The 27,184-nt window shown below is 46.7% G+C and overlaps 1 protein-coding gene across 1 annotated transcript in view; it reads left to right on the plus strand.

Moving 5' to 3' along the window:
* XYLT1 (xylosyltransferase 1) overlaps positions 1-27,184 on the plus strand; it is a 373,697-nt gene that overhangs the window by 199,485 nt on the left and 147,028 nt on the right. The window contains exon 3 of the mRNA XM_007986630.3: positions 15,244-15,754. Coding sequence (XP_007984821.3) covers positions 15,244-15,754 — 511 coding nt within the window. The remainder of the gene's footprint in view (positions 1-15,243; positions 15,755-27,184) is intronic.

The following is a 27,184-nucleotide window of genomic DNA, read 5'->3' on the forward strand; positions in this document are numbered from 1 at the left end:
TACTCACTTTCTTGTCTCAGAATTCCACCAACAGCCGGAAGCGTACTTGAGTTCCCCTTCCTATATCCTTTTCCGCTGCCCTGTCAGGGAGTGGACACCCAAATAACATTTGTGGAATGAATCAACCTGTGATTTTAACCCTAGCAGACCCAGCCCTGCTCAATGTCACAGATCTTTTAAAATCCTTTCACATGTCCGGAAATGAAATCCAGACTTATTCTAACCTACTTAAACACCCACAACTCTAAAAGAGATCAATAGACTGCTAAAATAGTAAGAAGAAATATATGACAGCAGTTTATAAACAGATAATATGTTTTATTATTTAAATGATGATGCCTGTAATCCCAGCACTTTGGGAGGCTAAGGCAGGTGGATCACTTGAGGTCAGGAGTTCAAAACCAGCCTGGCCAACATGGTGAAACGCTGTGTCCACTAAAAATATAAAATTTAGCCAGGTGTGGTGATGCATGCTTGTAATTCCAGCTACTTGGGAGGCTGAGGCAGGAGAATCACTTGAATCTGGGGGGTGGAGGTTGCAGTGACCCGAGATCATGCCACTGCACTCCAGCCTGGATGACAGAGCAAGACCCTGTCTCCCAAATGAATGAATGAATGAATGATGGGTGCAACAACATTAGCACTTCTCAATTTTTTTTCTTTTTTCTTTTTTTGAGACACATTCTCACTCTGTTGCCCAGCCCGGAGTACAGTGGCATGATCTTGGCTCACTACAACCTCTGCCTCCTGGGTTCAAGTGATTCTTCTGCCTCAGTCTCCCGAGTAGGTGGGATTACAGGCACCCACTACTACAACTGGCTAATTTTTGTATTTTCAGTGGAGACAGGGTTTCACCATGTTAGCCAGTCTGGCCTCGAACCGCTGAACTCCAATGATCCACCCACCTCGGCCTACCAAAGTGCTGGGATTACAGGCATGAGCCACCGCGCCTGGTGTACTTTTCAAATTTTGATGTGCAGACGAATTGCTTGGGGATGCTGTTAACATCCAGACCCTGATTCCTGTGGTCCAGGCTGGGGCCTGAGATCCTGCACGTCTAACACGTTCCCAGCTGATGCAGATGTTGCTGGCCAATGGTCCACACTTTCGTTGCAAGAGGCTGGAGGATACATCAAGAGGTCAGCCACTGCATGTTGAGTCAGTGAGAACTCAGTAGTTACAAATGCAGGTGGGGAATGGATGTGTGTGTTGGTGACTCACAGCCACAGCTTGTGTGGCCTTTGATGATGTAATTTTCTGAAACTGTGGTCAAACTCAGTGATATAAAATCTCTTCTTGAGTGAAACAGTAGTTACTTTCCTAGAAAATTTGGCTGCGTTAAAACCATTCATAATAATGTTGTGTCATATGTAAATCTAAGCTAGGCTCCTGGCCTGGATAATTATAAATGAGTTGTTTACACACGGGACATCTGGGGACGTTCAGAAGTCATGCAGGATGCAGGACAGTTCTTCATTGTCCAGCCATGCGTGTTCCCCTGTCCTGCTGGGTTTCTGATGTTCTGCCACCCACTTACTGCCGAGAGCGTCCCCCAATCGTTATGGTAACGGGAAATGCCACCACACGCTTCCAGAACACCTCATTAGGGACAGTGCCACCTCCATCAAACACTCTGGAATACAAGGATTTGTTGGGGTTCTGAGATCTCCAAGGCAAAGCTCGGGAGGTAGAAGGCCTGCTGGAAGAGCCTGTCATTGGTGGGAAGCAGTGTCACTGCATTCAGTCATGCCAGAGGGCTAAGGGGACACTGGGCAGGCCGGATGGGGGCTGTGGTGGTCCACAGAGCTCATGCACCTTCTGGAGACCATGGGGCCACTACTTAGCCTCAAGACGACTGTCATACATGGAAATCTAAACTCAGTGTTGTCGGGTCCCTGATGTTTCCAGAAAGGGCAGAAATCCAAAGTTTTAGATGAAATCTCTAGATTTTGAAATACGGGCCGAGATTAAGTTAAACAATTGAAAACAGTCTGCAGAGCGAACCAGACACCTGTGTGTCTGAAGGAGCCATGGGTCCCAGTTGTGCCTTCTGGCTTAAATTAAGAGACATGACTGGGCACAGTGACTCAACGCCTGTAATCTCAGCACTTTGGGAGGCCAAGGCAGGCAGATCACTTGAGGTCAGGAGTTGGAGACCAGCCTGGCCAACATGGTGAAACTGTGTCTCTACAAAAAATACAAAAAATTAGCCGGGCATGGTGGTGTGCGTCTGTAATCCCAGCTACTTGGGAGGCTGAGGCGAGAGGATTTGTTGAACCTGGGAGGCTGAGGTTGCCGTGAGCCAAGATCGTGCCACTGCACTCCAGCCTGGGTGACAAAGTAAGACTCTGTCTCAAAAATAAAAAAATAAAAAAACCAAACAACAACGAAAAATAAAAAACATGCCATCAACTCAAGGACTATCTACTGCCCAAATGAATGTGTCCCTCCTCTTCTATGTCACCCTTCCCTAGTGGGGACCCTAACTTCTCCCACTTTCCCCATGCAGCTGCCACTTCTCCCTGGTCACCCCTGCCAGCCTCCTCCCTCTCTCCCCTCTGGGACACCCTTCATTGGTTAACTCTGGCCCTTTCTCCAGCCAGCTCTCTTCATACCAGCTTCCCTCCTATTCTGACTGCTCTGACTGGATTCCAGGGTCTGTTTGAAAATCAGAGAAAGGCTGTTTGTGAATGGGAACGGGATTTGAGCAGCTGAGATCGGCCAGCATGGGTCCTTGAGCCCTGGTTCTTAGCAGGGGTCAGGGGTGGGAAGGTGATTTTGCCCCACCCCTACTTCAGGGGACATTTTTGATTGTAACAAGGGCACATTACTGGGGTCTAGTGGGTAAAGGTCACAGATGCTGCTAGATACCGCACAATACACAAGACAGCCCCTAAAACGAAGAGTTATCCAGCCCCAAATGTCAACAGCGCTGTCCTTGAGAAACCTTGTCTGAGAGGTATGCAGAGGCTTTATTATTGAAGCAAGACTGGGTTGTTCACATTCTCTCTCTGTGTGTCTCTCCCTCTCTGTGTATCTCTCTCTCTGTCTCTCTGTGTCTCTCTGCGTCTCTGTGTTTCTCTCTGTCTCTCTGTCTTTGTGTCTCTCTGTGTGTCTCTCTGTCTTTCTGTGTCTCTTTCTCTGTGTCTCTCTCTGTGTCTGTCTCTCTCTCTGTGTCTCTGTACCACACCCCCTTCTTTCTCTCTGTATCTTTGGATATTGTGGCCATAACTGTGGAATAATGGAATGGAATGCTGCAATTAATCAGAGGCAAACTGTTCAAATAGTAACGAAGAAGAGGCCAGCCTTCGGGACACTTTTAAAACAGTTAGGAGGCCTCTCCCCACAGAGAAGCCCTTCTGTGTGTAAGGCATTTTGTTCCACAACAGACATGGTTGCTGTCATTTCTGGAAGGCTCTGCTCTCTCTCCCTCTGTCCTTGGGTCTGACTTTGCAACCTCATGTTGTCTCCAGAGTCTGACTCCTGTGCGTCACTTCTAACCCTGCCTCTTACCCACCGAGTGACCGTGGGCAAGCCTGGCTCAGCCTCAGTGGCCCCATTGGAAGGGGCACTCACTTTTTCTGCGGCGAGCCAGATGTTGGCTTTTCTGGGCATGCAGTCTCTGTCATAGCTACTCAACTCTGCCATCCCAGCACAAAGGCACCAGCTTTCAGTGTGTGCACGGATGGGCAAGGCTGTGTTCTAGAATAACTTTATTGACAAAGACAGGTGGTAGGGTGTTTTGTTGACCCCGACCTACTTTTTGAGATAGTTTTGAGGAATAAATAGCGATGCCAAACCAAGGGCTTAGCTCCATGCCTGGTAGGTAATCAGCACATAGTAAACAATAGCTGATGTTCGTTTCTTCTTCTTGTTCCATTTTCTCCCTCATTTCCTTCCTTTTCCTCTTTTTCTCGTCTGCCATTATTTCGCCCTCTGCTGTGTATCTCTGTACCACACAGCTGTCTCTTATGCTGATAGGGAAAGAGCCAGAAGATGCCAGTGCAGATCTTTCCCTGCCACCTGCCCGCAGTCCCTTGGGTGCTCTGAGCACCATGACTGCCACTGTCATGTCCCCATGGTGGGGTTGGGAAGAGGGAGTGGGTTAAGGCAGGGGCTCGGCTCTGAGCATGCTTTGCTGGGCTCTTCGGTTTTTACCCCAGGGACTTAGCCTTGCAGGCTTGAGGTCCAGGCTAGGTGGCCTTGGGCTGCGTCAAACATAAACAAAGCCAGACCCTGTGAAAGAGGTAAGGACAGATTTAATCAGTAATGCCTGTTGCAATAGAAAAAACGTCCAGCATGGAACAGAACTCAACCTGGATTTGTTCAGAGGTCACTGGGTGTTTTAAAAAGAGAAGGAGGCAGAGCGCAGTGGCTCACGCAGGTAATCCCAGCACTTTGGGAGGCCAAGGCAGGCGGATCACGAAGTCAGGAGTTCGAGACCAGCCTCACCAATGTGGTGAAACCCCATCTCTACTAAAAATACGAAAAAAAAAAAAAAAATTAACTAGGCGTTGTGGCGCACGCCTGTAATCCCAGCTACTCAGAAGGCTGAGGCAGGAGAATTGCCTGAACCTGGGAGACGGACGTTGCAGTGAGCAGAGATCATGCCATTGCACTCCAGCCTGGGCAAGAGAGGGAGACTCCCTCTCAAAAAGATAAATAAATAAGTAAATAAATAAATAAATAAATAATAATAATAGGAGAAGGAGGGAGGTAGGAGGGAGGGAAGGGAGATGAGCTCAGTGGAGTCAGGGAAGTGAAGAATTACCAAATGCAGGAAAGGAGGGTTGGTCTGTGTGAGACCCAAATGGGTTTGTTAACTGCTGTTTATGAAGTTTGGCTCCTGCTCTCTTATAGAGGCTGGGAGATGATGCCCTGTCTAGAGGTGTTAGCTGGAACAAACAGTAAATTATTTTGGCAGCCTTGTGTTTTCTAAAGCAGTCCCTTTAAGCAGGAGCTGGGGTCATCCCAGGGATGGGGCCTTGAGCTGTTAGAAACTATGTTAGTGTTTCAGGCTAGGCTTGGTAGCTCACACTTGGAATCTCAGCACTTTAGGAAGCCAAGGATTGCCTGAGCCCAGAAGTTTGAGACCAGCCTGGGCAACATAGCAAGGTCCTGTCTCTACAAAAAATTTTAAAAGCTGGGTGTATAGTGGTGAAAGCCTGTGTAGTCCCAGCTACTCGGGAGGCTGAGGCATGAGGATCACTTGGGCTCAGGAGGTTGAGGCTGCAGTGAGCCGTGATCATATCACTGTACTCCAGCCTGGGGAACAAAATGAGACCCTGTCTCAAAAATAAATAAATAAATAGAAAAAGAAAAATGATGTTAGTGTTTCACTCAAGTCTTTATAGGTAAAGGTTGAGGCCCAGTAGTAAAAGGGGGCAGAGGAGGCTGGCTACAGTTTGATCAAGGACCCACTCTTGACAGCAGGTCATTCTTCCTCCCTGAGGATGAGTCAGGACTTGAGGGGCCTGGGTTCCTCTCTATATAAAATTATTTATTGGCCGGGCACAGTGGCTCATGCCTGTAATCCCAGCACTTTGGGAAGCCGAGGTGGGTGGATCACCTGAGGTCAGGAGTTCGAGACCAGCCTGGCCAACATGGTGAAACCCTGTCTGTACTAAAAATACAAAAATTAGTTGGACGTCATGGCAGGCACCTGTAATCCCAGCTACTTGGAAAGCTGAGACAGGAGAATGGCTTGAACCTGGGAGGCAGAGGTTGCAGTGAGCCAAGATTGCGCCACTGCATGGCAGCCTGGGCGACAAAGAGCGAAACTCCGTCTCAAAGGAAAAAAAAAAGTACTTGTCACTCAACTTCAATTTCTGTCTATTCTGTGTGTGTGTGTGTATTGTGAATGGAAGTAAAATACAAATCTAAAGGCTTGGCATATAGCAAAACAGCCAACATAAAAGAATCCTGAACTTTTTTTTAAAATTTATTTTTTAAGTCTTTTTTTTTTATGCTTAACATTTGTAGGTGCCCTTTATTACTTTGACTTCTTTTTTATTTATTTATTTATTTATTATTTATTTATTTATTTATTTTTATTATACTTTAAGTTCTAGGGTACATGTGCACAATGTGCAGATTTGTTACATATGTATACATGTGCCATGTTAGTGTGCTGCACCCATTAACTCGTCATTTACATTAGGTGTATCTCCTAATGCTACCCCTCCCCCCCTTCCCCCACCTCACAACAGGCCCTGGTGTGTGATGTTCCCCTTCCTGTGTCCAAGTGATCTCATTGTTCAATTCCCGCCTATGAGTGAGAACATGCGGTGTTTGGTTTTCTGTTCTTGCAATAGTTTGCTGAGAATGATGGTTTCCAGCTGCATCCATGTCCCTACCAAGGACATGAACCCATCCTTTTTTATGGCTGCATAGTAAGAATCCTAAACTTTTAATTTTGATAATCAGTAGATATTTGTGATTGTGCCTATGTATTATGTCAGCAGTTTTCAAACTTGGTCTCAGGATTGCCTAATACTCTCAAACGTTATTGAGGATCCCCAGAGAGCTTTGGTTTAGGTAGGTTCTATCAAATGTTTTCTATATAGTAACTTTTAAACTAAGGCATTCTTAAAATGTTTATTAATTCACTTAAAAACAGTCACAGTACCTATTACTTGTGTATATAAAATATATCTATGAAAAATATGCATATTTTCCCCAACAAAAACACATTTAGGGAGAAGAGAGGCACCGTTTTACATTTTTCACAAATCTCTGTAACACCTGGCTTAATAGAAGACAGCTATATTCTCACATTTGCTTCTGATTTCTGTTGCAGTGTCACGTGTTATGTAGCCTCTGGAAAACTCCACTGTACACTCATAAGAGAGTAAACAAGAAAGGAAAATAGCGTCTTTATATTATGGTGAAAATAGTTTGTCATTAAAGATCCCCTGAGAAGGCCTCAGGGACCCCCAACAGTTCCCAGACCACACTTTTTAAGAACTACTTTACTAAATCACCATTGCAAGCATTAATTCTGTTTTAAAAAATTATACCTAATATTTATTAAGTTCTAGATATTAAACTAAGTGTTTTTACATGTGTTGACTTTAATTCTCATGACAGCCTCATTAGGTTGGGTACGCATTATTGTCCCCATTTTACAGGGAAGGAAACTGAGGCAGACAAAGTTAGGCATTGTGCCCCGGGCCACGCAGTGAGCAAAGGACGGGGTCCAGATTTCAACCCACTGTGCCTCAACACCCTGCCTTTCCAAAAAGTCTCAGACCTGCTCATCAGGTCACAAGACGCTGGCTTGAAATATCATCCTGCTGCCACTTGAGTGCTTACCATACATCAAGCCTCTCACCGAATGTTGTTTTGTTAAATAGCATTCTATGTGTGTGACATGTTAGTTAATCCCCACCTTACCTTTGCAAAGTAGGTCTTCTTACCCCTTTCTTTTGTAGATGAGAAAAATGAGGCTCTGAGAGGTTAAATCTCTTGTCCTCCATCTCAGAGTTAAGAAGCAGAGACCGGATTCCAACTCAGCCCTATCAGTCTCCCTCCTTCCCATCTCAGCCTGTCCTGTGTTTTGCATCCCGTTAACATGATGCTACATTGCAAAGGGTTTTTTTACTTAGGGTTCTGTTACAGCAGGGCCTGCCCGTGTCCAGCGTGGTCCACGGGTTTCTAAGTGCTGGCCAGCCCAGCCACCTTTTGTGCATGCAAATGAGCTGGGCCAGGGGCCTCTGTTAGGTCTATTTGCATTGGCAGCCTGGGTAATTGCATGTCCTAATTGGTACAGCCACGCACACTGCGCTTCCACCATTTGCCTACCCTGGCACGGAGGTCTTTTTGGAAGCAGGTGCAGACCTCTCCCCGTGTGTCCCTCCCAGTGGCCTTGGTAGCCTTGGTGATTGGAACGAAGCCTCGGACACTGAGTTCAACAGCTAACAACTACCCAGCCGGCTGTGCGTGCACATGGCACAAAAGGAAGCCGTAAACTGGTCACGATGAGCGGGTGGGACGGACGCCCTCATGTCTGAGCAGTGCACCTGGCTGGGGTTTCCCTTTGGCCCTGTCCCTATTCCTAATTGCTGTGGAGAGGCAGTAGGGTATTGAAAGGCATGACCTCCGGACCTAGGCAGCCTGGGCTCAAATCCTGGCTCCTCTGTTTTTTAGGTGTGTGGATTTAGTCACTTAACCTCCTTGTACCTTAATGTTCCAATCTGAAAAATGGGTAGAAAATATAGCATCTTCTTTATCAGCTCATCATGGAGATGAGTTAGTGTGTGCAACAGGCTTGGAACGGAACCTAAGACATACATGTTTCTTAAGCACTTAGCACGTGTCAGGCATTATCTTCTGTGCTTGATCAATTCAGTCCCTGGGAGGTAAGTGCCATCTTTGGCTCCTTGGGATGGATGAGGAAACTGAGGCAAAGAGAGGAGAAATGTTCTGTCTCAGCTTGAAGAACCCCAGCAAATGAAAAAGGGAGGAGTCAAGCTCACTTCTTCCTGAGTCCAGACCTCTGAATCTCAGTGTGCTACTATAGACGATGATGGAGGGATAGGGCTGGGAGGAGACAGGATATCCTTTGGAGCTTCCGTCTTTTCCTCAGTTCCTGGTCTCTTAAGGGCCATCGAACTGTTTTTTTAATGAGCTGAAGGGGCAGAATTTGTTCATTGCATACATTGATTAATGACTAACTCAGAATGGTTAGTAACACACATTCGGGACACATCATTTTACAGATAAGAAAATTGGACACCAGCTAATGCAATACTAATATGCAGGTCTTCCCCATCCCTGCCTGGTGCTCTTTCTACATAAACAATAAGAGCAAAGGTTTATCTCTAAGTGGATAGTTTAAAAATCACAGCAACCCACCCCCACCCCTCAGAAATGGGAGCAAGGAGCCGGGATTCAGTAGACTAAGTATAGATTCATCCTGAACCAAGAGAACCTGGGAAAAATGGAAACAGACCCACGTGTCTTTGCAACAGCAGCGTGGGTCAGGTAACCTGCCTCTCGGAGCCATATTGTTTAGCATATTTCTACCTGATTGAAATTGGCTCTAAACATGCCCAAGGTTGAATGGAAACGGAGGACGTTATTGCATTTAATTATTTCTCCAGAATAAAAATGGATTCTAGCAGCAGCTTAGAGGTAAGGCAACAGCAGAGCAATTAGAGTTTTGGAGCTTGCACGCAAACATTTGAATGTGCAATCATTGTAATAAGTACATTAAAATAAAGTAAGTCAAAGGGTTGCATTGGCATAAACAACTCAAGGTGAGAGAGCTGGATTGATTAAGAGTAGAGAAGATGACGCCAGTTGATCACAGTTGAGAAATAATAACCAATCTGTCCTCTAGGTGGAGACTGTCAGGGGAGAGAGAGTGTTATTTGGTAGAGATACCCAGTCTGGTTTGCTGCTCATTCTTCCGGCTTTGTGTGGTGCACATGTTCTAGTAGTTTTACATACACTCTTCCTCATTGAATTACCCAAGAGGTGAGGTGCTGTTTGTTTGTTTGTTTTGAGACAGAGCTCTGTCACACAGGCTGCAGTGCAGTGGCACGATCTTGGCTCACTGCAGTCTTCGCCTCCTGGGTTCAAGCAATTCTCCTGCCTCAGCCTCCTGAGTAGCTGGGACTACAGGCGCCCGCCACCACGCCCGGCTGATTTTTTGTATTTTTGGTAGAGACGGGGTTTCACAGTGTTAGCCAGGATGGTCTCGATCTCCTGACCTCATGATCTGACCACCTCAGCCTCCCAAAGTGCTGGGATTACAGGCATGAGCCACCGTGCCTGGCCTGAGGTGAGTATTATTATCATCTCCCTGGATGCCACGGGGTTATCATCCCAATGTTTTAAATGAGAAAACTGAGACACAGAGAGTTTGAGTCACTTCATTACTAGCAGCGTGGACTCGGTCAAGTTATTTAACCTCTCTCTGTGTTAGTCTCCACCCTTTAAGGAGGACTAATACTGTCTGCTTCGAAGAGTTTTCAAGAAGATTCAAAGGACAGAGATCATGGGCCGCTTTGGTGCTGGGCATATGATGGTTGTTTTCAATGGGTCTGCCTGGAGATCTCCCAAGATTGGTTTTGTAAAGGGAAGAGATCCTGGGTTTGGCTTTCTGGATCTTGAGTCTCCACAGAAAGGACAGAAAAGCCAAAATCTGTTCACCTCTTGGCAGTCAGATGTAGAGTTAGGGGGAACATGAAGTGATACGTCACGTCCATCCTTGGACGGCTGGATAAAGAAAATGTGGCACGTACATACCATGGATATTAACCTTCAAAAAGAAGAACATCCTGCAACATGCAGCCACATGGATGAACTCTGATGAGGACATTATGCTAACTGAAATAAACCAGTCACAGAAGGACAGATAGCACATGTATTTATTCCGCTTCTATCAGCTATCGAAAATCGTCAGAATCCTGGAACTGGAGAGTGAAATAGTGGTTGCCAGGGGTTGGGAGATTGGGGAGGAGAATGGGGAGTTGCTGATGGACAGGCATAATGTCTCAATCATGCATGCACAATGAAGAAACCATAGAGATCTGCTGTGCAGTACTGTAGTCAACAATATTGTAGTGCATGCAACAATATACAATTTGCTGTATGTTGCATATAGTACTATATTGTTGTCTATAGTTGCATAGCAAAATAAAGTGTTTAAATAGTAAATAAAAAAATGAGCCGGGCACGGTGGCTCACACCTGTAATCCCAGCACTTTTGGAGGCCAACGTGGGTGGATCACCTGAGGTCAGGAGTTCGAGACCAGCCTGGCCAACGTGGTGAAACTGCATCTCTACTAAAAATACAAAAATTAGCTGGGTGTGGTGGCTGGTGCCTGTAATCCCAGCTACTCAGGAGGCTGAGGCAGGAGAATTGCTTGAACCCGGGAGGCGGAGGTTGCCATGAGCCAAGATCACACCATTACACTCCAGTCTAGGTGACAAGAGTGAAACTCCATCTCAAAAAAAAAGAAAAGAAAAAAATGAATTGGAGGGGGGAAGCTAGAGAGAACTCCAGCAGTCACTATAGAAAATGGCAGCGACTCTGAGGGACAGGAATTCTCAGGCCTCCAGTTCTCGCTGACTGCGCCTCTCTCTGACTTTTCTGGAAACGATCTAATATCTGTGAGCTCTTCATTCCAGAAGACAAAATATTTTCCTTCCCTCTTATACTCGAATCTTTTTATTTCCCGTGGCTGCAGCATCCGGGGCCAGGCAGAAGTTCACAGGGCCACCACAAGCTAATCATTGCCATTGTAGTGGCCTCTCTTGAATAGATGGCAGGTATTAGTCATGAGTCCCTTTAGAATCAGTGATGGTGCCTCTTCCTGGTATTACACATTAGCCAGAGGAATTGGCCATTCTCTGATTGTCAGATTAGCATCATTGACCATGGGGGGTAGAGGGAGATGATCGCAGTGTTTTCTGTCTGGTTTTGCTTGGCGAAGTTCAGCCAGAAAGTGATGGAGAACAGGATCTTTTGAAATGGGGGTTTGTGGAGGTTTTCTGTTGTGTGGCGGGGAACCTTGCTGATAATAAGGAAAGAGAAGAGCCCAAGAATAACACTTAGGATATGTCTGAAGAGAGAAAATGAACATGTCCATTAGGGCAGTAGCTCTTCTGGCTTACTCCCTGCCCTTTAGACATTTCTAGAAGCTTCTAGAAAATGGGCTTAGGGACAGAATTTAAATTTATGTTCTTGGAGCATGGGAGTCGTCAGATAGGTTTTTCTGTCTGTTGGAGGGAGAAAAAAATTGGCTCCTGTACCTAAGTCAGCTCAAAGGAAGAAAGGAGATCAGGTTGGCTCCTGGATTAATCAGGATGAGTTAGACCATGCTACAATAACACAGATCCCCCAAATCTCAGTGACTCAAAGCAGCAGGGGTCAATTTCTGCAACCTGAGGATTGGTGGAGTCTCTGCTTCACATGGGCCTCACTAAGGGATGCATGACCTCCACCAGCAGGAGGGTGGCTGGATATTGTGGTATCCAGGGAATGACACCTTATGGGTTCCAGTCACTGCTCTTGGCCATATCGTGTTTCTTGTCTGTGCCTAATGTGCAAGAAATAGGGACGTGCAATCTTAACACGTGCCTAGAAGGAATGGAACTGAAATGGTTTTTCATAGCTTTATTGAATGCCACCCCTGCCCATCAGCTTCATCCCGACAGATGCTGATAGGAGCAAAGAGGGTGATACCCATTCCACTGCAGGGGAGCTCAATGCTTCTCAATTTACCTCTCGGCAAAACACAGGAGACGTGATACAATAGCAGGTTTTAGAATCGGGCAGATGCAAGTTCACCACCTCCCCAAGATGAATTTGTGCAAATGGCTTAACATTCCCAACCTTATTTTCCACCCTTTTCTGTCAGTGCCTACGTTGGAACTTGTTTCCAGGAGTTAAGTTGGATACTCCATTTATGCGCTTAGCATGGCACCTAGCACGTGATCCATATTGAAGAATGTATCACAACCAGCGTTGGCTCCTCGTTCTATAAAATGGCAAAGCGAATACATCCAATTGTCAGTACCCTATTAAGTAATATAATACCTGTGAATAACTTACTATGGTGCCTGGCTGGTGGTAAGAGCTCAGAAAATGTGTCTGAGAGGCTGCTTGGGACTCTTCAAGGGCCTCTGGATAGAAAAACGGGAAAAGAGGAACATCAGGGAACATCAGCAGTGTTTGTTTAGGTTACAAGAATAAAGATGTAGTCTAGGTACCCACTGAAGGGGATTTTTTGTAGATCTCTGTGGGAGAATCAGACAGACCAGAAGCAGAAGGCCCTCACTTATAGATCTGGATGTAAAAGCAGTTCCTGTGTACGACCAGTAGCCGCCCTGTGACCCAATATGGGACGGATCAGCTCCTTTTTCTTGGATCTCTTTCCTTCTTCCTGCCTTGTTAACCTCCCAGCTCCTGCAGCCTCAAACTCCACATGCTTTGTGGCTGCTGCTTACTGTCTCCCTATGACCTTCTGCAACACAGTAGGCCACTGGCCGGCCTGAAGATTGCAATTTGGAGGTCACACACCTAGAGCAGATTGATTTAGCTGGGTGGGAGGGGACAGATCTTGCAGTTCAGTGTCAGCTTGCAGTGCTTAAGGGTTTTGGGTGGTGGGTGTAATAAGGATCATACAATTTCTTGGAAGTGGATAGTGTCCCTGGTAGCCCAGAGTGTGGGGTCTGTGATCTGTCTGGTTTGAATTCCAGCTTCACCACCAACTAGCTGGGTGACCCTGGGCAAGTCACTTGTTCGTGCATGCTTAGTTCCCCATCTGCAAAATGAAAGTCATAGCCATACTCAGCTTACAGAGTGGCCACAAGGTGTCTTAGTGTCAGAGCCTCCACCAAATAGGAGAAGTTCGTACTTACAGCTAAGAGCAATGGAGCAGAGGCTAGAGGGGCATCTGTTTTGTTTTTTGTTGTTGTTTGTTTTTTTGTTTTGTTTTGTTTTGTTTTGTTTTTCTTTGAGACACAATTTAACTCTTACCCAAGCTGGAATACATTGGTGCAATCTCAGCTCACTGCAACCTCTGCCTCGCAGGTTCAAGCAATTCTCCTGCCTCAGCTTTCTGAGTTAGCTGAGAGTACAGGTGTGCACCACCACCCCTAGCTTGTTTTTCTTTTTTTTTTTTTTTTTTTTTTTTGTATTATTAGTAGAGACAGGGTTTTGCCATGTTGGCCAGGCTGGTCTCGAGCTCCTGACCTCAAGTGATCCACCTGCCTCGGCCTCCCAAAGTACTGGGATTACAGGTGTGAGCCACCACACCCGGTCCTAGGGGCATCTTCTTCTCCAGGCCATCACTAAGTCATATATGGATGGTGAGGACAGAAACAATTAACCAAATCCAAGAGGAGGAAGCCTTTTAACTCACACTCCAGCAAAGCAGGGATCTGTATACATTTTCTTAAAGGGTAGAAATATTTTAGAAATATTTTAGGATAGAAATATTTTAGGCTTTTCAGACCAGTTTCTATTGCAACTATTCACTCTGCTATTGTATCAGGAAGCAGCCATAGACAATACACAAATGGACAGATGTGGCTGTGTCTTAATAAAACTTTATTTATAAAAACACGGGCAGTTGTTTGCTGACCTGCTGGGGTGGGAGCCTTGCTGAGGGTCAGCTGCCCTTGGCTACCACTGCAGTTCCGCTGTTCAGGCCCTGGCACTTTTTCCTTGGGAACTGGTAAGAGGCATATTTCAGCCTGCCTTAAAAGGAAATCTAGCAGGGATGCTGCTCATTGCCCCTGTGTTTCCATAGCAACAAGGGCAGGTATATGGAGCCATTACTGTTCTATGTGGTTTTAGAGGTCAAGGGGCCATGTTCTAGGACACTGGATACGCTTTCAGATTAAGGCCTTGGGAATGAGCTTCAAGCAGAAGCAGCGTGTTGCAGAAACAATTCGGGGCATTGGTTGAATGATGCATTTGATCATTCAACTGATCAAAGTAACCAGGACCCATTTACCCATAGAGGAGCTGAGTTTGGGGTCCAGCCCTTCTAGAAACATCCATGCCACGCGTGGTCTCCAGAATGACTCCTGATCTTTGCCTCGACCCCAAGTGACTTCATCAGTTCTGTTCCACATACACACATGAAGAGCCAAACTCAAGCACAACAGTGTCACAAGTTTGCATTGCTCTAGGACTTAGCGTAAGGTTTATCCTGCAAGGGCTGCATTCCTCTTTAAAAAAAAAAAAAAAAAGCCGCTGATTTCTTTCCCACGGAATTTACAACGGCTCAGTCTGATTTCTCTTATGGGCATAGATATATGAGCATGTCCTAAAGGCAATGGAATGTATATAATATCCTACCAATATTTTTCCCTTTATAACTTTATTATATCATTTCCAGCCCTTAAGTAAACCATCACAGCACTTTCAGCTGGAATTTAAACAGGACGCTGGAACAAAATGTTTGTTACCCAGTGGCGAAATAATCAAGGAAAGAAACTGACTTGAAAAGGTGTGGTTAATAAGAAGCATTGAGAATCGTAGTCATGGCCTTTTAGAGCTTGAAAAAGCCTTCGTTTCTGGTTGGAGCATCTTGTATTTCCAGATGGGGAAACTGAGGTCCAGAGAGAAACATCTTACCAGAGGTTAAACCAGTAGCAAAAGTGGGATGTGAAACTATGACCCAGGCTGCCATGTGCGTATGACTCACTCTCCTAAGGCCAGTCCGCTTAGCGTGATCGCTCAGTCAAGTTTCTCTTCTCTTTCTCTCCCCTCTTCTCCAGGATGGCTACTTTTCTCACCGGCCAAAAGAGAAAGTGCGAACAGACAGCAACAACGAGAACTCTGTCCCCAAAGACTTTGAGAATGTCGACAATAGCAACTTCGCACCCAGGACTCAAAAGCAGAAGCACCAGCCTGAGTTGGCGAAGAAGCCACCGAGTAGACAGAAGGAGCTTTTGAAAAGGAAGCTGGAACAGCAGGAGAAAGGAAAAGGACATGCATTCCCTGGGAAAGGCCCCGGTGAGGTGCTGCCTCCCGGGGACCGAGCCATAGCCAACAGCAGCCGTGGGAAGGATGTGTCCAGACTGCCTCATGCCAGGAAAACTGGGGGCAGCTCCCCCGAGACCAAGTATGACCAGCCCCCCAAGTGTGACATCTCGGGCAAGGAGGCCATCTCTGCCCTGTCCCGTGCTAAGTCCAAGCACTGCCGCCAGGAGATTGGGGAGACCTACTGCCGCCACAAGTTAGGGCTGCTGATGCCTGAGAAGGTGACTCGGTTCTGCCCCCTGGAGGGTAAGTTCCAGCCCCAGTGGCTCAGAGAGAGATCTCCTGGCCACTTCCTCCTTCTGCCCAGCCCCATTCTGCTCACCTTCTCAGAGCTCCTGAGAGAGGTTGCCCTGTTTTCCAAACCCCGGATGAGCACGTGAGATCTGATGTGTTCTAGTACTCCCTGAATGCTGAAGTCTTGTATCAGAAAAATTTTGTAAAATCAGATTACCTTTTGTAGGTGCTTTAACCCATTGCGTTTATGGCAAAGGATGAAATTAGAGTGAAATCGGGAGCTGATGTGATGTTTGCAGGAGCCAAGGGAGCTGTATTGATATGGTTTGGTTTGTTTTTCAGCAGAATACTGGGATTAGAATTGACATGAATATTACTGTAATTGATTATGATTTGAGAGGTTTCTAATCGGTTGCATTAACTTCAGAGGCTCTGTCCATTTTTCTTTATTGAAAATTTCTTTCCCTCTTCTTTTTCTTCCTCATTTGCTTCCTATTTCCCTTCTTCTTTCCTTCCCATTCCTTTATTTTCATTCTCCTTTTACCTCCCTTCTTTTATTTTCTTCCTGCTTGCTTTCTTCCTTTCCTTTTCTTCTCTCTTCTCATTCCCTTCCTTATTTTCCTCTCTTCCCCCTTCCTTCTTTCCTATTTCCTTTCTTCCTTATTTTAATTTTCTCTCCTTTCTTTTCTTCCTATTTTCTTTCTTCCCTTATTACATTCCTTCCTGCTTTTTTCCCTCTTCTTTCCTATTTTTTCTCTCCTCCTTCCCTTCCTTCCTTCCTTCCTTCCTTCATTCCTTCCTTCCTTCCTTTCACGTTTCCTTGCTCTTTCCTTTTCCCCTCCCTCTTTCCCCTCACTGGCACTCTTCTATGTGCTGATGACCTGGTGATAAACCAGCTCTCTTGCTGAGACATAGGGAGGGATCAGAGCTCTGATCCAGAAAGTCACAGGCAGAGTGGAGGGGCCCTCTGAAGATGGGGAGACCAGTTTCACTAGCACATGTGTAATCATGCCATTGATGTATATTTCTTGGTGGTGATTTTCCCCTTCTCTAGTGCCCTTGGAAGGGGAATGACAGCAGCCGCAGGTGGCTAGTAAGGTTTCACTGTGTGCTGGACACAGCACCAGGCTCTGTGCAGTCAATTTGTTAATGACGTCCACCACTTTGTGAGGCTGACGCTGATGTCATGAGCCCAATGTTTTTCAGATGAGAGATGTAAAATCCCTCTCCCGAGGTCGCATGGCCTTTACGTGACCTTACAAGCTTACTGTTACGGCAGGAAATTTCAGACCCACTCAGAGTAGACAGAACCCCAATGTACCCATGACCCAGCCACATGGTCGCTGGTTATTGACTCGTGGTCACTGTTGTTTAGGGCATGCCCCCTTCCCTCCCGCTAGCCCCTGCCACCTTAGCTTATGATAATCCAGCCTCTGGGAACACTCTCAAATTTTATTTTTTCCTTGAAGAAGATCTTACTTCTCAAAACGTTTGTGAATTCGTTTGCTCAGTGGTTTTCTCTGTGGAGAGGGTGACAGCATCCAAAAGGCACCTTCCCACAAAGAGTCGGTGCCACTAGCAACAAACAGAGAGGAATGCATTTGAAATAAACGGGTGTGGATTTCATTCAAGCTCAGCTACCAGCTAATAGGGAGAGTCCTTTCTGCTCTCAGGTCCTGGATTTCTTATCTGTTCAGGGAGCAGCTTGTATTCTAGGGGTCTTTTTGCTCCACCATCCCTGGGAGCCTACTTCACTATTGACTCCTGGCCATCCCTCCTTCTCATTGGGCCACACTGCAAAGCCAGCCCAGCTGTCCCTCACAAAGTGGCCAGAGGTTCACAATACTCCCTTGTTGCTTCTAAATCCAAATGCCAACACCTACTTTTGTTATCGCCGAAGGTAAAAGACCCTTAAATGAGCATGGAGGCAACAGAGAGCTCTGGGGGCTCCAGTGGGGTTGGGGGCATATCAGAGTCAAGCTAGATGGAGTTTGGGGAGGTGTCAGGGTCAACAGATACAGCTGGAAAGGATCCACTGAGGTGCTGCTCAATGTCAAGGCATAGAGTCAGAGAATCAAGCCAGCTGCAGAACTGGGGAGTAAGGGCTTTCCGTTCCCCCAGCATTGGTGCATCCAGGAGCTACACAAGGCTTTGCCTGGTGTCCTCCTGAGAAGGCAGATACTCAGTTCACACAACTCTCTTGATGCAGAAAGGAAGTGCAACCTGAGAATGGCTCCCCAGAAAAGTAGCCTAGAAGGACCTCTTAGAGAACTCTTCATTGGATTCCCTGGACAGATAAGGACATGAGGCTCATAGAGGGGAAGAGACCTATGCCAGGTGACCCAGTTCATTAGAGGTGGTTTTCGTTTTAAATATGTGCCTCTGTGTTTAGCACTGGTCACAGAATAGAGGATTTAGATCAGCTAGGAGGTGGCCATATACACTAAGTACACAGAAAGAGGCCTGGATGGACAGACAGCAAACCTTCCTTGTGGGCCCTGTCTGCAGGGACAGGGTGGCAGCAGGGACAGCTTAAACAAGTGCATCTATATTATTTTAGTTTCTAGTAACAAGCATGTGTCTATGCAGTACTTTTGTTTTATATCTGTTTTTTTGTGTGTGTGTGCTTTTTGTTGTTGTTGTTTTTGACAGTCTCACTCTGTCGCCCAGGCTGGAGCACAGTGGCACCATCTTAGATCACTGCAACCTTCACCTCTCAGGTTCAGGTGATTCTCCTGCCTCTGCCTCCTGAGTAGCTGAGATTATAGGTGCCTGCCACCACGCCTGGATAATTGTTGTATTTTTAGTAGAGGTGGGTTTTCACCATATTGGTCACGTTGGTCTCAAACTCCTGACCTCAAATGATCCACACACCTCGGCCTCCCAGAGTAGCTAGGATTACAGGCCTGGACCACAGTGCCTGGCCTACACAATACTTTCAAATGGAAAGATTTAGAAAGGAAAGCTTCCTTTCTCCCTTGCAGTTTCAGCCTTGTCTAAGTGGTCCAGGTGGTTCCTGTCTCTATTCTTGATTAGCTTTGGCACATAGAGTGTAGCAATAATTAAGTGGAGTGCAGCGTTTCCAGAATCTTTTGTTAACCTGTGCCTGGTGGAGAAGTTTTGGAGGCCTGAGTTGAATGCCATTCCGTCAGGATAATATTGAGCTCTTTCTGCATATCAGGGACAGCACGTTTGTTCTGGGAAGGGCCAGATCTCAAGTATTTGAGGATTTGGGGGCCAGTCTTTGTCACACTTTATTCAAGTCTGCCATAGGGCAGAAGCAGCCAGAGACCACACATACACAAATGCACTATGTTCCCATTAAACCTAACTTATAAAAATAGGCCAGCCGGGTGTGGTGGTTCACGCCTGTAACCCCAGCACTTTGGGAAACCGAGACAGGCAGATCATTTGAGGTCAGGAGTTCGAGACCAGCTTGGCTAACATGGCGAAACCTCATCTCTACTGAAAATACAAAAAAATTAGCTGGGCATGGTGTCGTGCACCTGTAATCCCAGCTACTCTGGAAGCTGAGGCAGGAGAATTGCTTGAACCCGAGGGGCAGAGGTTGCAGTGAGCTGAGATCGCGCCACTGAACTCCAGCCTGGGAGACAGAGCAAGACTCCATCTCAAAAAAAAAAAGAAAGAAAGAATAGGCCATGGGCCGGATTTGGCCCTTGGGCTTTAGTTTTCTTATCCCTGCAAAATGCTATTACTGTCTATAGTTGGCTCTTGAAGAATTCTGGGGTTACGGGTGCCAACCTCCTTGCAGTCAAAAACTAGAGCACAACTTTTGACTCCCCCAGAACCTTAACTGATAATAGCCTACCGCTGACTGAAAACTTACTGGTAGCATAAACAGTTGATAAACACACATTTTATATGTTACTTGCATTATATACTGTCTAGGCCAGGCGCGGTGGCTCATGCCTATAATCCCAGCACTTTGGGAGGCCGAGGCAGGTGGATTATCTGAGGTCATCAGTTCAAGACCAGCCTGGGCAACATGGTAAAACCTCATCTCTACTGAAAATACAAAAATTAGCCAGGTGGGGTGGTGCATGCCTGTAATCCCAGCTACTCGGGAGGCTGAGGCAGGAGAATTGCTTAAGCTCAGGAGGTGGAGGCTGCAGTGAGCTGAGATTGTGCCACTGCACTGCAGCCTGGGCAATAGAGCGAGACTCTGTCAAAAAAAATATATATAAATAAATAAATGTAAGTAAGCTAGAGAAAAGAAGTTAAGAAAATCATAAGGAGGAGAAAGTATGTTTATTGTTCACTAAGTGGGAGTGGATCATCATAAAGGCCTTCATCCTTGTCTTTATGTTGAGTTGAGGAGAAGAAGGAGAGGTTGGCATTATTGCTGTCTCAGGGATGGCAGGAGGGAAGAAAATCTGTGTATAAATGGACCTATGGAGTTCAAACCTGTGTTGTTCAAGGGTCACGTATGCTAATGTATGCAAGACTGCCTTATCACACTGTGTCCCCACACCAGCCCTACAGGCTAAGTCTATCGTGAACCCTTTTTGTCAGTGAGGAAATTGAGGCTCAAGAAAGGGGAGTCCTTGGTGAGAAACACATGGCCAGCAGATGACAGAGCTGGTATTGGAACTCATGTTACAGAGCCTGCATCCTTTTCCATAAGCCTGTCCCTCTTGGGGAGTCAAAAGGGTCACTTTATCTCAAATTGTCAAGCCCCAGAGCTGTTCTTCCACCTGTAGGCCGTCTCCCTCTCTCTCTCTCTCTGGTGCCAGTAGAGTGAGTTGCAAGGGAGAAGGCAGGGCATTATTGGGAAACAAGGGGGACTGGTGATGTCTATGGTTAAGAGCCTGGGGTGGTGGAGCCAGACCACTTGGATCCGAATCCCAGATGTCCCGTGCACAAGCTGTAGGACTTTGGGCAAGTTGCTTGACCTCTCTGTGCCTCGTTTTCTCCATCTGCAAAGGGGAGACGAGCATCATCATGCTTAGCTTAGAGGGTTTCCAAGGGACTAGTTCACAGCTGAGAACTGTGCCTGGTAGTGCTAGTGTACATTGCATCCCTATTTGCTTCATCACCGCTCCACAATTGTTCAGAAAAATCAAAACCTCAGCATCTTAGGCCAGGGGTTCCTGCACTTCTCCTGGTCATGCTGAGGTTATCTCTGCATGGCTTTGCAGTGTGAGTTTGCTGGGGATTGTCCTGAGACCTTTGCTGCACTGGCCAGGATGATACACCCTCCCAGGACCTATGAGCTGGTTAATAAGATTGGCATTTAAAAGCCATTGCACACCCAGCCTCAGCGACGCTTTAATTTGCTACACCACAGTCTCCCCCTTTTGCAATAAATTTACTGTGAATAGACTAATTGCAAAATAACCCTAATTGGGTAGTTATCAATGAACAACTTCCCATGGAACAAAACGGCTTACAATTAATAGCATTTAAGCCATAAACTATTCTTCTGCAGAAAGCTAAGATGTAATTACACCCCATACGGAGATCGTGTTCCCTTTCTGGAAACCATGACACCCGGATTTCCCTCTGCTTAGGAGGGATTTGAGCTTCAGCCCAGTGGTCCTTTTATTTCTTTGCTAAATGTGGAGATGGAGACAGGGGTGGAGGGAAATTTAATATATGAGTAACTATTCATATACATATGTGCGTACACACAGATGGATGCCCTGTGTTTCTCATTTTGCTTAACGCAACATCACCCAAACTGCAGCCAAGAGTATGCCGGAAGTTGAATATAATTAAGGAAACAATTCCTCATGGCTGCAAGTCTGAAAAATTCAGGGGAAGAGAAATAGATTTTAAATGTTGACTTTGGTAAAGCGCCCCCACTGCTCCCATCCCTCGCGCTGTCTGTCCCCTCGCCCCACCACCACTAGGGAAAATGTTGAGTCCAGAAGCTTAGGAGATGGTTAGCTTTCTGTGAGGCATTCCTTGCTTTCGTGACTTTTCTCCTTTGCTCTCCAAAGAAGAGGGATTTAGAAGGAAGCCCTAGCTCCATCCCTTTTCGGGGACATCCGTGTCCACTGGCAGCCATGCAGAGGGGAGATGCAGTGAGGTTTGGGGAAGGGGCTCTGCCTCATCAGCCCCCAGGGATGGCCTCAGAAAAACTTGTTTCTAGCCACACACCCTAGGGTCTCCGGTCATTCAACTGGAGCCCCTAGTGTTTCAGGGGAATGAACCAGGTCAGATTGAAGGTCAAGGACAGCTTGGACAAGGGGGTTTAATTCCTGGCTCTGCCATTACTCGTGACAGAACCCTAACCTCTCAGTGACTCGGTCTCCACAGTAAAATGGACACAAAAACTCATCTTCTGTCTTTATAGGGTGGTTGGCTGAAATGAGACAACACATATAAAATGCTGAGTGCATTGGGGAAGTTAAGTGGATGTGCTTGGCTTGTTAGTATTACCGCAATTACTTTCTTTTTCTTTTTTTTTTTCCGCAATTACTTTTGCATCAACCTAATAGTGGCGATGGAGGAGTTGTATAAATGAAGGGGCGACAAGAAGAGGAAAGGAGAGGAAAGGGTTGCTTTGACGGTGTCAGCCATTGCTCAGCCACATCTTGCTGGGTCTGTTCTTCAGACACAGCCCCAGTAGCTTCCAGTCCTCCCCAGCCCCCTCCCTGTCCCCGCAACTCCCACTCACCCCACTTTGGCTGTTACCTCTTGCCTCTCGAGATCCCATCCTGAATGTGCTTCCTCTGGGAAGCCTTCCAGGACCTCCTCTTCCCCAGAAGCCCTGGTCCAGGGAACACACAGATCCTGGGTGAAGGGCGTACCTCTGCCCCTTTCATTGTCAAAGCGCCAGCTGCCAGGTGACACAGCTTTCTCTGCCTCGTTACATTTTGAACACTTGCATGTCAGCAAGCGCCCTCCGTGCAGTGGCGCTCACGGCCGCCAGCTACCCTGTGTCTTGAGTTAACATGTCCCAAGGAAGGCCCTGCTGGCTCCTTGGGTTGCTCCTGCATTTCTTCACCCTTGCTAGGTCTTATTAAGACACCACATAGATGCTGTAAGTGACCTGTGGGTCTGCAGTCTAGACATCTGCGTGAAGAATTAGAAATGAAAAATGTGAGACGTTCCAGGGAAGGTGATTGGCTGGGAGCAGGGTGGGCTGGACTTGAGCGGGGAACCCAGGTCTGGGCATCTGAGTAAAGGTGGCAGTTCTCCAATGGGTGATGGGCAAAGGAAGTTGCACATGACTGGGGAACCTGGCGCAGTTGATAGGGATGAGGATGAACAGAAGGGGATTCTTTGTGGCAGCAACAAACTGCCTTTACCCATCAGTCTTTGCAGGAATGGATTTTTGGAATGGGGATGTTTGGGGGGAGGCTGGCCACTCGCTGCAGAGACAGACTGGCAGATGGTACTGCCAGCTGCTTAAGGGCAGTCTCTTCTATATCCCTCCTGTCCTGGGGGCGGTGGGGTAACTACACAGCATGAGTAGCCAGCTTCTAGAAAGCGTGACTGACAGCCGCAGTGGAGGGAAAATAGAACTGGGGGTGTCACAAGTGGCCCCAGGTAAGTACCTCAGTTTCCCCATTTGTCAGCCAGAGATACTAGTTTCTCCCCGGTCCTTTTCTGTATCACCAGTGATGAGAAAATGAGGGAATAACTGCGAAAAGTTAAAAGGTACCACGCTAATGAGAGTGATGTGATGAAGCCACATTGACCCGGAACAGCTTGGCCAAGTGGGTGGGGAGGAGCTATTCACCTCTACTGTTGTAGCATGAAATATGCCATAAACACACATCAACAAATGACCTTCGTGGACATGCTTCAGTGAAAGTCATTTATGGTCACCGAAATGTGGGTTTCACATAATTTTCACTTTCCCAAGGCCACCCTTGCAGTTCCAACTGGGCCCTTTGGCATCTCCTTCTGGGGAGTCCAGCAAGGAAGAGGTATCCAGTAACAGTTCACTGGAGTTGGACAAAACTAGTCCCAAAGGTCTTCCTTGGGCTTGCTAGGGAAAGGCAAGAGACTGGCAAATCCAGAGGAAATCAGCAGACCCATTCATTGGTCAGCCACCACGTTCAAGGCTATGCTCCAGGACAGGGCCTCACACACACGGTTTCTGTAAAAGGCCAGATCATCAATATTTGGGACTTCATACAATGCATGGTCTCTGTCTCAGCTATTCAGCTCTACTGTTGTAGCGTGAAAGCTGCCATAAGCACACATCAACAAATGACCATCGTGGGCATGCTTCAGTTAAAGTCATTTATGGTCCCCAAAATGTGGGTTTCACATAATTTTCACTTGTTGTGAAATGCTGTTCTACTTCTGATTTGTTTTCTACCCACTTAAGAATGTAAAAACCGTTCTTAGCTCAAGGGCCATGCCAAAATAGACAGCTACAGGCTGTGGTTTGCCAATCCTTGTTCTAGGACCTGGGGTTAGAGCAGTGAACAAGAGCAGAGAACACCTTGTCCCACTTGGGTACCATGTCCATTGGTTCTGGGAATCAATTGTGCATCTAGATGACTGTACCCTCAGGGAGCTTCTACCTGAATAGGGGAGACCAGAGGTGACAAGTGAATCGTCACATCTGCAATCTAATGTTTGGATATGACTCAAATGATTTATTTGAAGACATAGAGCAGGGTGAGAGGACAGATGAGGTGGGGACCATTTAGATAGGTGCCTACAGGCCATGGGTGGTGGCTCACACCTGTAATCTCAGCACTTTGGGAGGCCAAGGTGGGTAGAGTGCTTGAGGCCAGGAGTTCAAGACCAGCCTGGCCAACATGGAGAAACACCATCTCTACTAAAACAAAACAAAACAAAACAAAACGAAACAGAAGTTAGTCAGGTGTGGTGGCACATGTCTAATCCCAGCTACTCAAGAGGCTGAGGCATGAGAATTGCTTCAATCCAGGAGGTGGAGGTTGCAGTGAGCTGAGATCACACCACTGCATTCCAACCTGGGTGGCACAGCAAGACTTTATCTCAAAACAAACAAACAAACAAAAAAACTACTTAGGTGCATAGAGAAGGAACAGAAATAGATTTGGTCTCATTGTGGAAGGACTTACTAAGAATTAAACTGCTTGCGAATGGAACAGTTCCTAGTCTTTGGGTATGCTGAGTTCATTTATTCATTTAATATTTATCAAGAGGCTACTTTGTGCCTGACATTAGTTTAGATGGTGGGGAAAGACATGCCAAGGGCCTGATCATACTCATCTTTGACTATCTCATGCTTGGCATATCATAAGCCTCAGTCGTGCCCTCACTGGGAAAGAAGATAACGTGGTTGCTTTTAGCCTGATAACATGGCTGCTTTTAGCCTCAGTGGCTCAACCTCCTTCATCCTGGGGTCTCTACAGAGGCCTGTGTGCACCAAGCAAAGTGATGGAAATGGGCATCTAGAGTCTCACTGGAGGTGGTGTTCTGAGCATGGCGTCTACCACCTGGGACCTGAAACTGTTTGTCTCCAGCTCCCTTCAGTATACCCTCATTCAGCAATTAGTCATCGAGCATCCCCTGTCTGTGCCAGGAACTAGGTTGGATGAATTCATTTGAGAGGAAAGCAGACAGAATCCCTGTCCTCAGGGAGCTTGCAGCCTGTTTAAGGTGGGTAGTGAAACACGGGGACAAATGATCTTTAAAATGTGCATGCAGGCCAGGTGTGGTAGCTCATGCCTGTCATCCCAGCACTGTGGGAGGCAGGTGGATCTTGAGGTCAGGAGTTTGATACCAGCCTAGCCAACATGGTGAAACCCCCTCTCTACTAAAAATACAAAAATTAGATGGGTCCCAGCTACTCAGGAGGCTGAGACATGAGAATCGCTTTATCCCGGGAGAAGGAACTTGCCGTGAGCTGAGATTTTGCACCATTGCACTCCAGCCTGGATGATAGAGTGAGACTCCATCTCAAAAAAAAAAAATCACATGTAAAATTGCAACAGCAATTCTGGGGAGATGCACAGTTGTGTTTTATAGTTGAGCCAAGAGATGAAGGGTGGTAAAAGTTAACTAAAGGAAAGGCTGAAGGGGAACATTCCAGGTCAAGTGAGCATCGTGTGCAAAGGCCCTTGGGTGGGAAGAGGTGTTGCTAGTTTAAAACACTCACAAGACCAACAGGGTACCTCTTGCTATAAGCAAAAAGGTTAATCTGCTCATAGGCCAAGTTGTAATTCCTAAAAGTGCTGGATTTAGAGGATCTGTGTGTTTGCTTTGAGCAAGGAGAATGGAAGTAGAGGCATCTCTCAGTACTGAACTGAAATTGCCAGAGACCTGAGGGGAAGGTGGGCCCCTCTGTATTAGTCTGTTCTCATGCTGCTGATAAAGACTTACCTGAGACTGGGTAATTTATAAAGAAAAATATGTTTAATGGACTCACAGTTCCATGTGGCTGGGGAGGCCTCAAAATCATGGTGGAAGGCAAAATCTTATATTGTGGCAGGCAAGAGAAAGAGCTTGTGCAGGGCAACTCCTCTTTATAAAACCATCAGATCTCATGAGACTTATTCACTATCACGAGAACAGCAAGGGAAAAACTCACCCCCATGATTCAATTACCTCCCACCAGGTTCCTCCCACAACACATGGGAATTATGGGAGCTACCATTTAAGATTTGGGTGAGGACACAGCCAACCATATCAGCCCCAAAAATAGGGCCCTGGCAGGCTGAGACTGGGGGGGCAGGTCTCACATCCTCTCTCCACAGAATTATGCTTCTTCCACTTTTGAGTCCTGATCAAGAGGTCATCTTGGATCAGGAAAACAACCCCTGCCCCCAAGTTCTTAGCCCTGGACTTAGGGTACACATCCTTGGGAGGTCCTGCCTCCTGTTACATTGTTGTTTCTCATGACAGCCAAGCCATGGAAGGAAATCCTCAGTGCCTCCAGCAATGGCATAGACTCAGTGTCCTGGGTTGTTTCACTGTCATTGAGCTGACACTGGATTAGGAGAAGCCTTTGAACCAGACTCAACTCAAAAGACTCGTGGCCCCTCTGCCACTTGATCGACTGTAAAAGCCTTGAACAAGGCACTTGTGTTCACTGAGCCTCACGTCTTTCCTATAAAACAGATTGCACAAGTGCCTCCTCTGCCTCCTCAGGTTGCTGAATGAAATACTGTATGTGAGTGTACTTTCATTATTCCATCGGTCTAGCCAGCAAATATTTACCAAGCACCTGTTACAAGTCAGCAATAGGCCACCTCTCGATTGGCAGCTCTTGTGGTTCTGGAAGCCTGCAGGTGGGCATGGGAGGCTTGCTTCCATGGCAGGGTGGTTCGTGATGCTTTTCTTGGCATTCCATGAATTCTTGCCCAGTAGCTGCCTCAGAACAAGGCAGAGAACAGAGATTTGAAGAGCACACAGAATTCTTGGTCCAGGAGAGGCTTGCTCCCTTGGGCACAACTGATTGTGTGTCTGCCACCCAGGGCGCCCAAAACAGACTTTCTCCAAGAAGGAAGGAACCCAGACATGGCC

The sequence above is a fragment of the Chlorocebus sabaeus genome, chromosome 5 (genome assembly GCF_047675955.1).
Source record: "Chlorocebus sabaeus isolate Y175 chromosome 5, mChlSab1.0.hap1, whole genome shotgun sequence".
Classification (NCBI taxonomy): domain Eukaryota; kingdom Metazoa; phylum Chordata; class Mammalia; order Primates; family Cercopithecidae; genus Chlorocebus; species Chlorocebus sabaeus.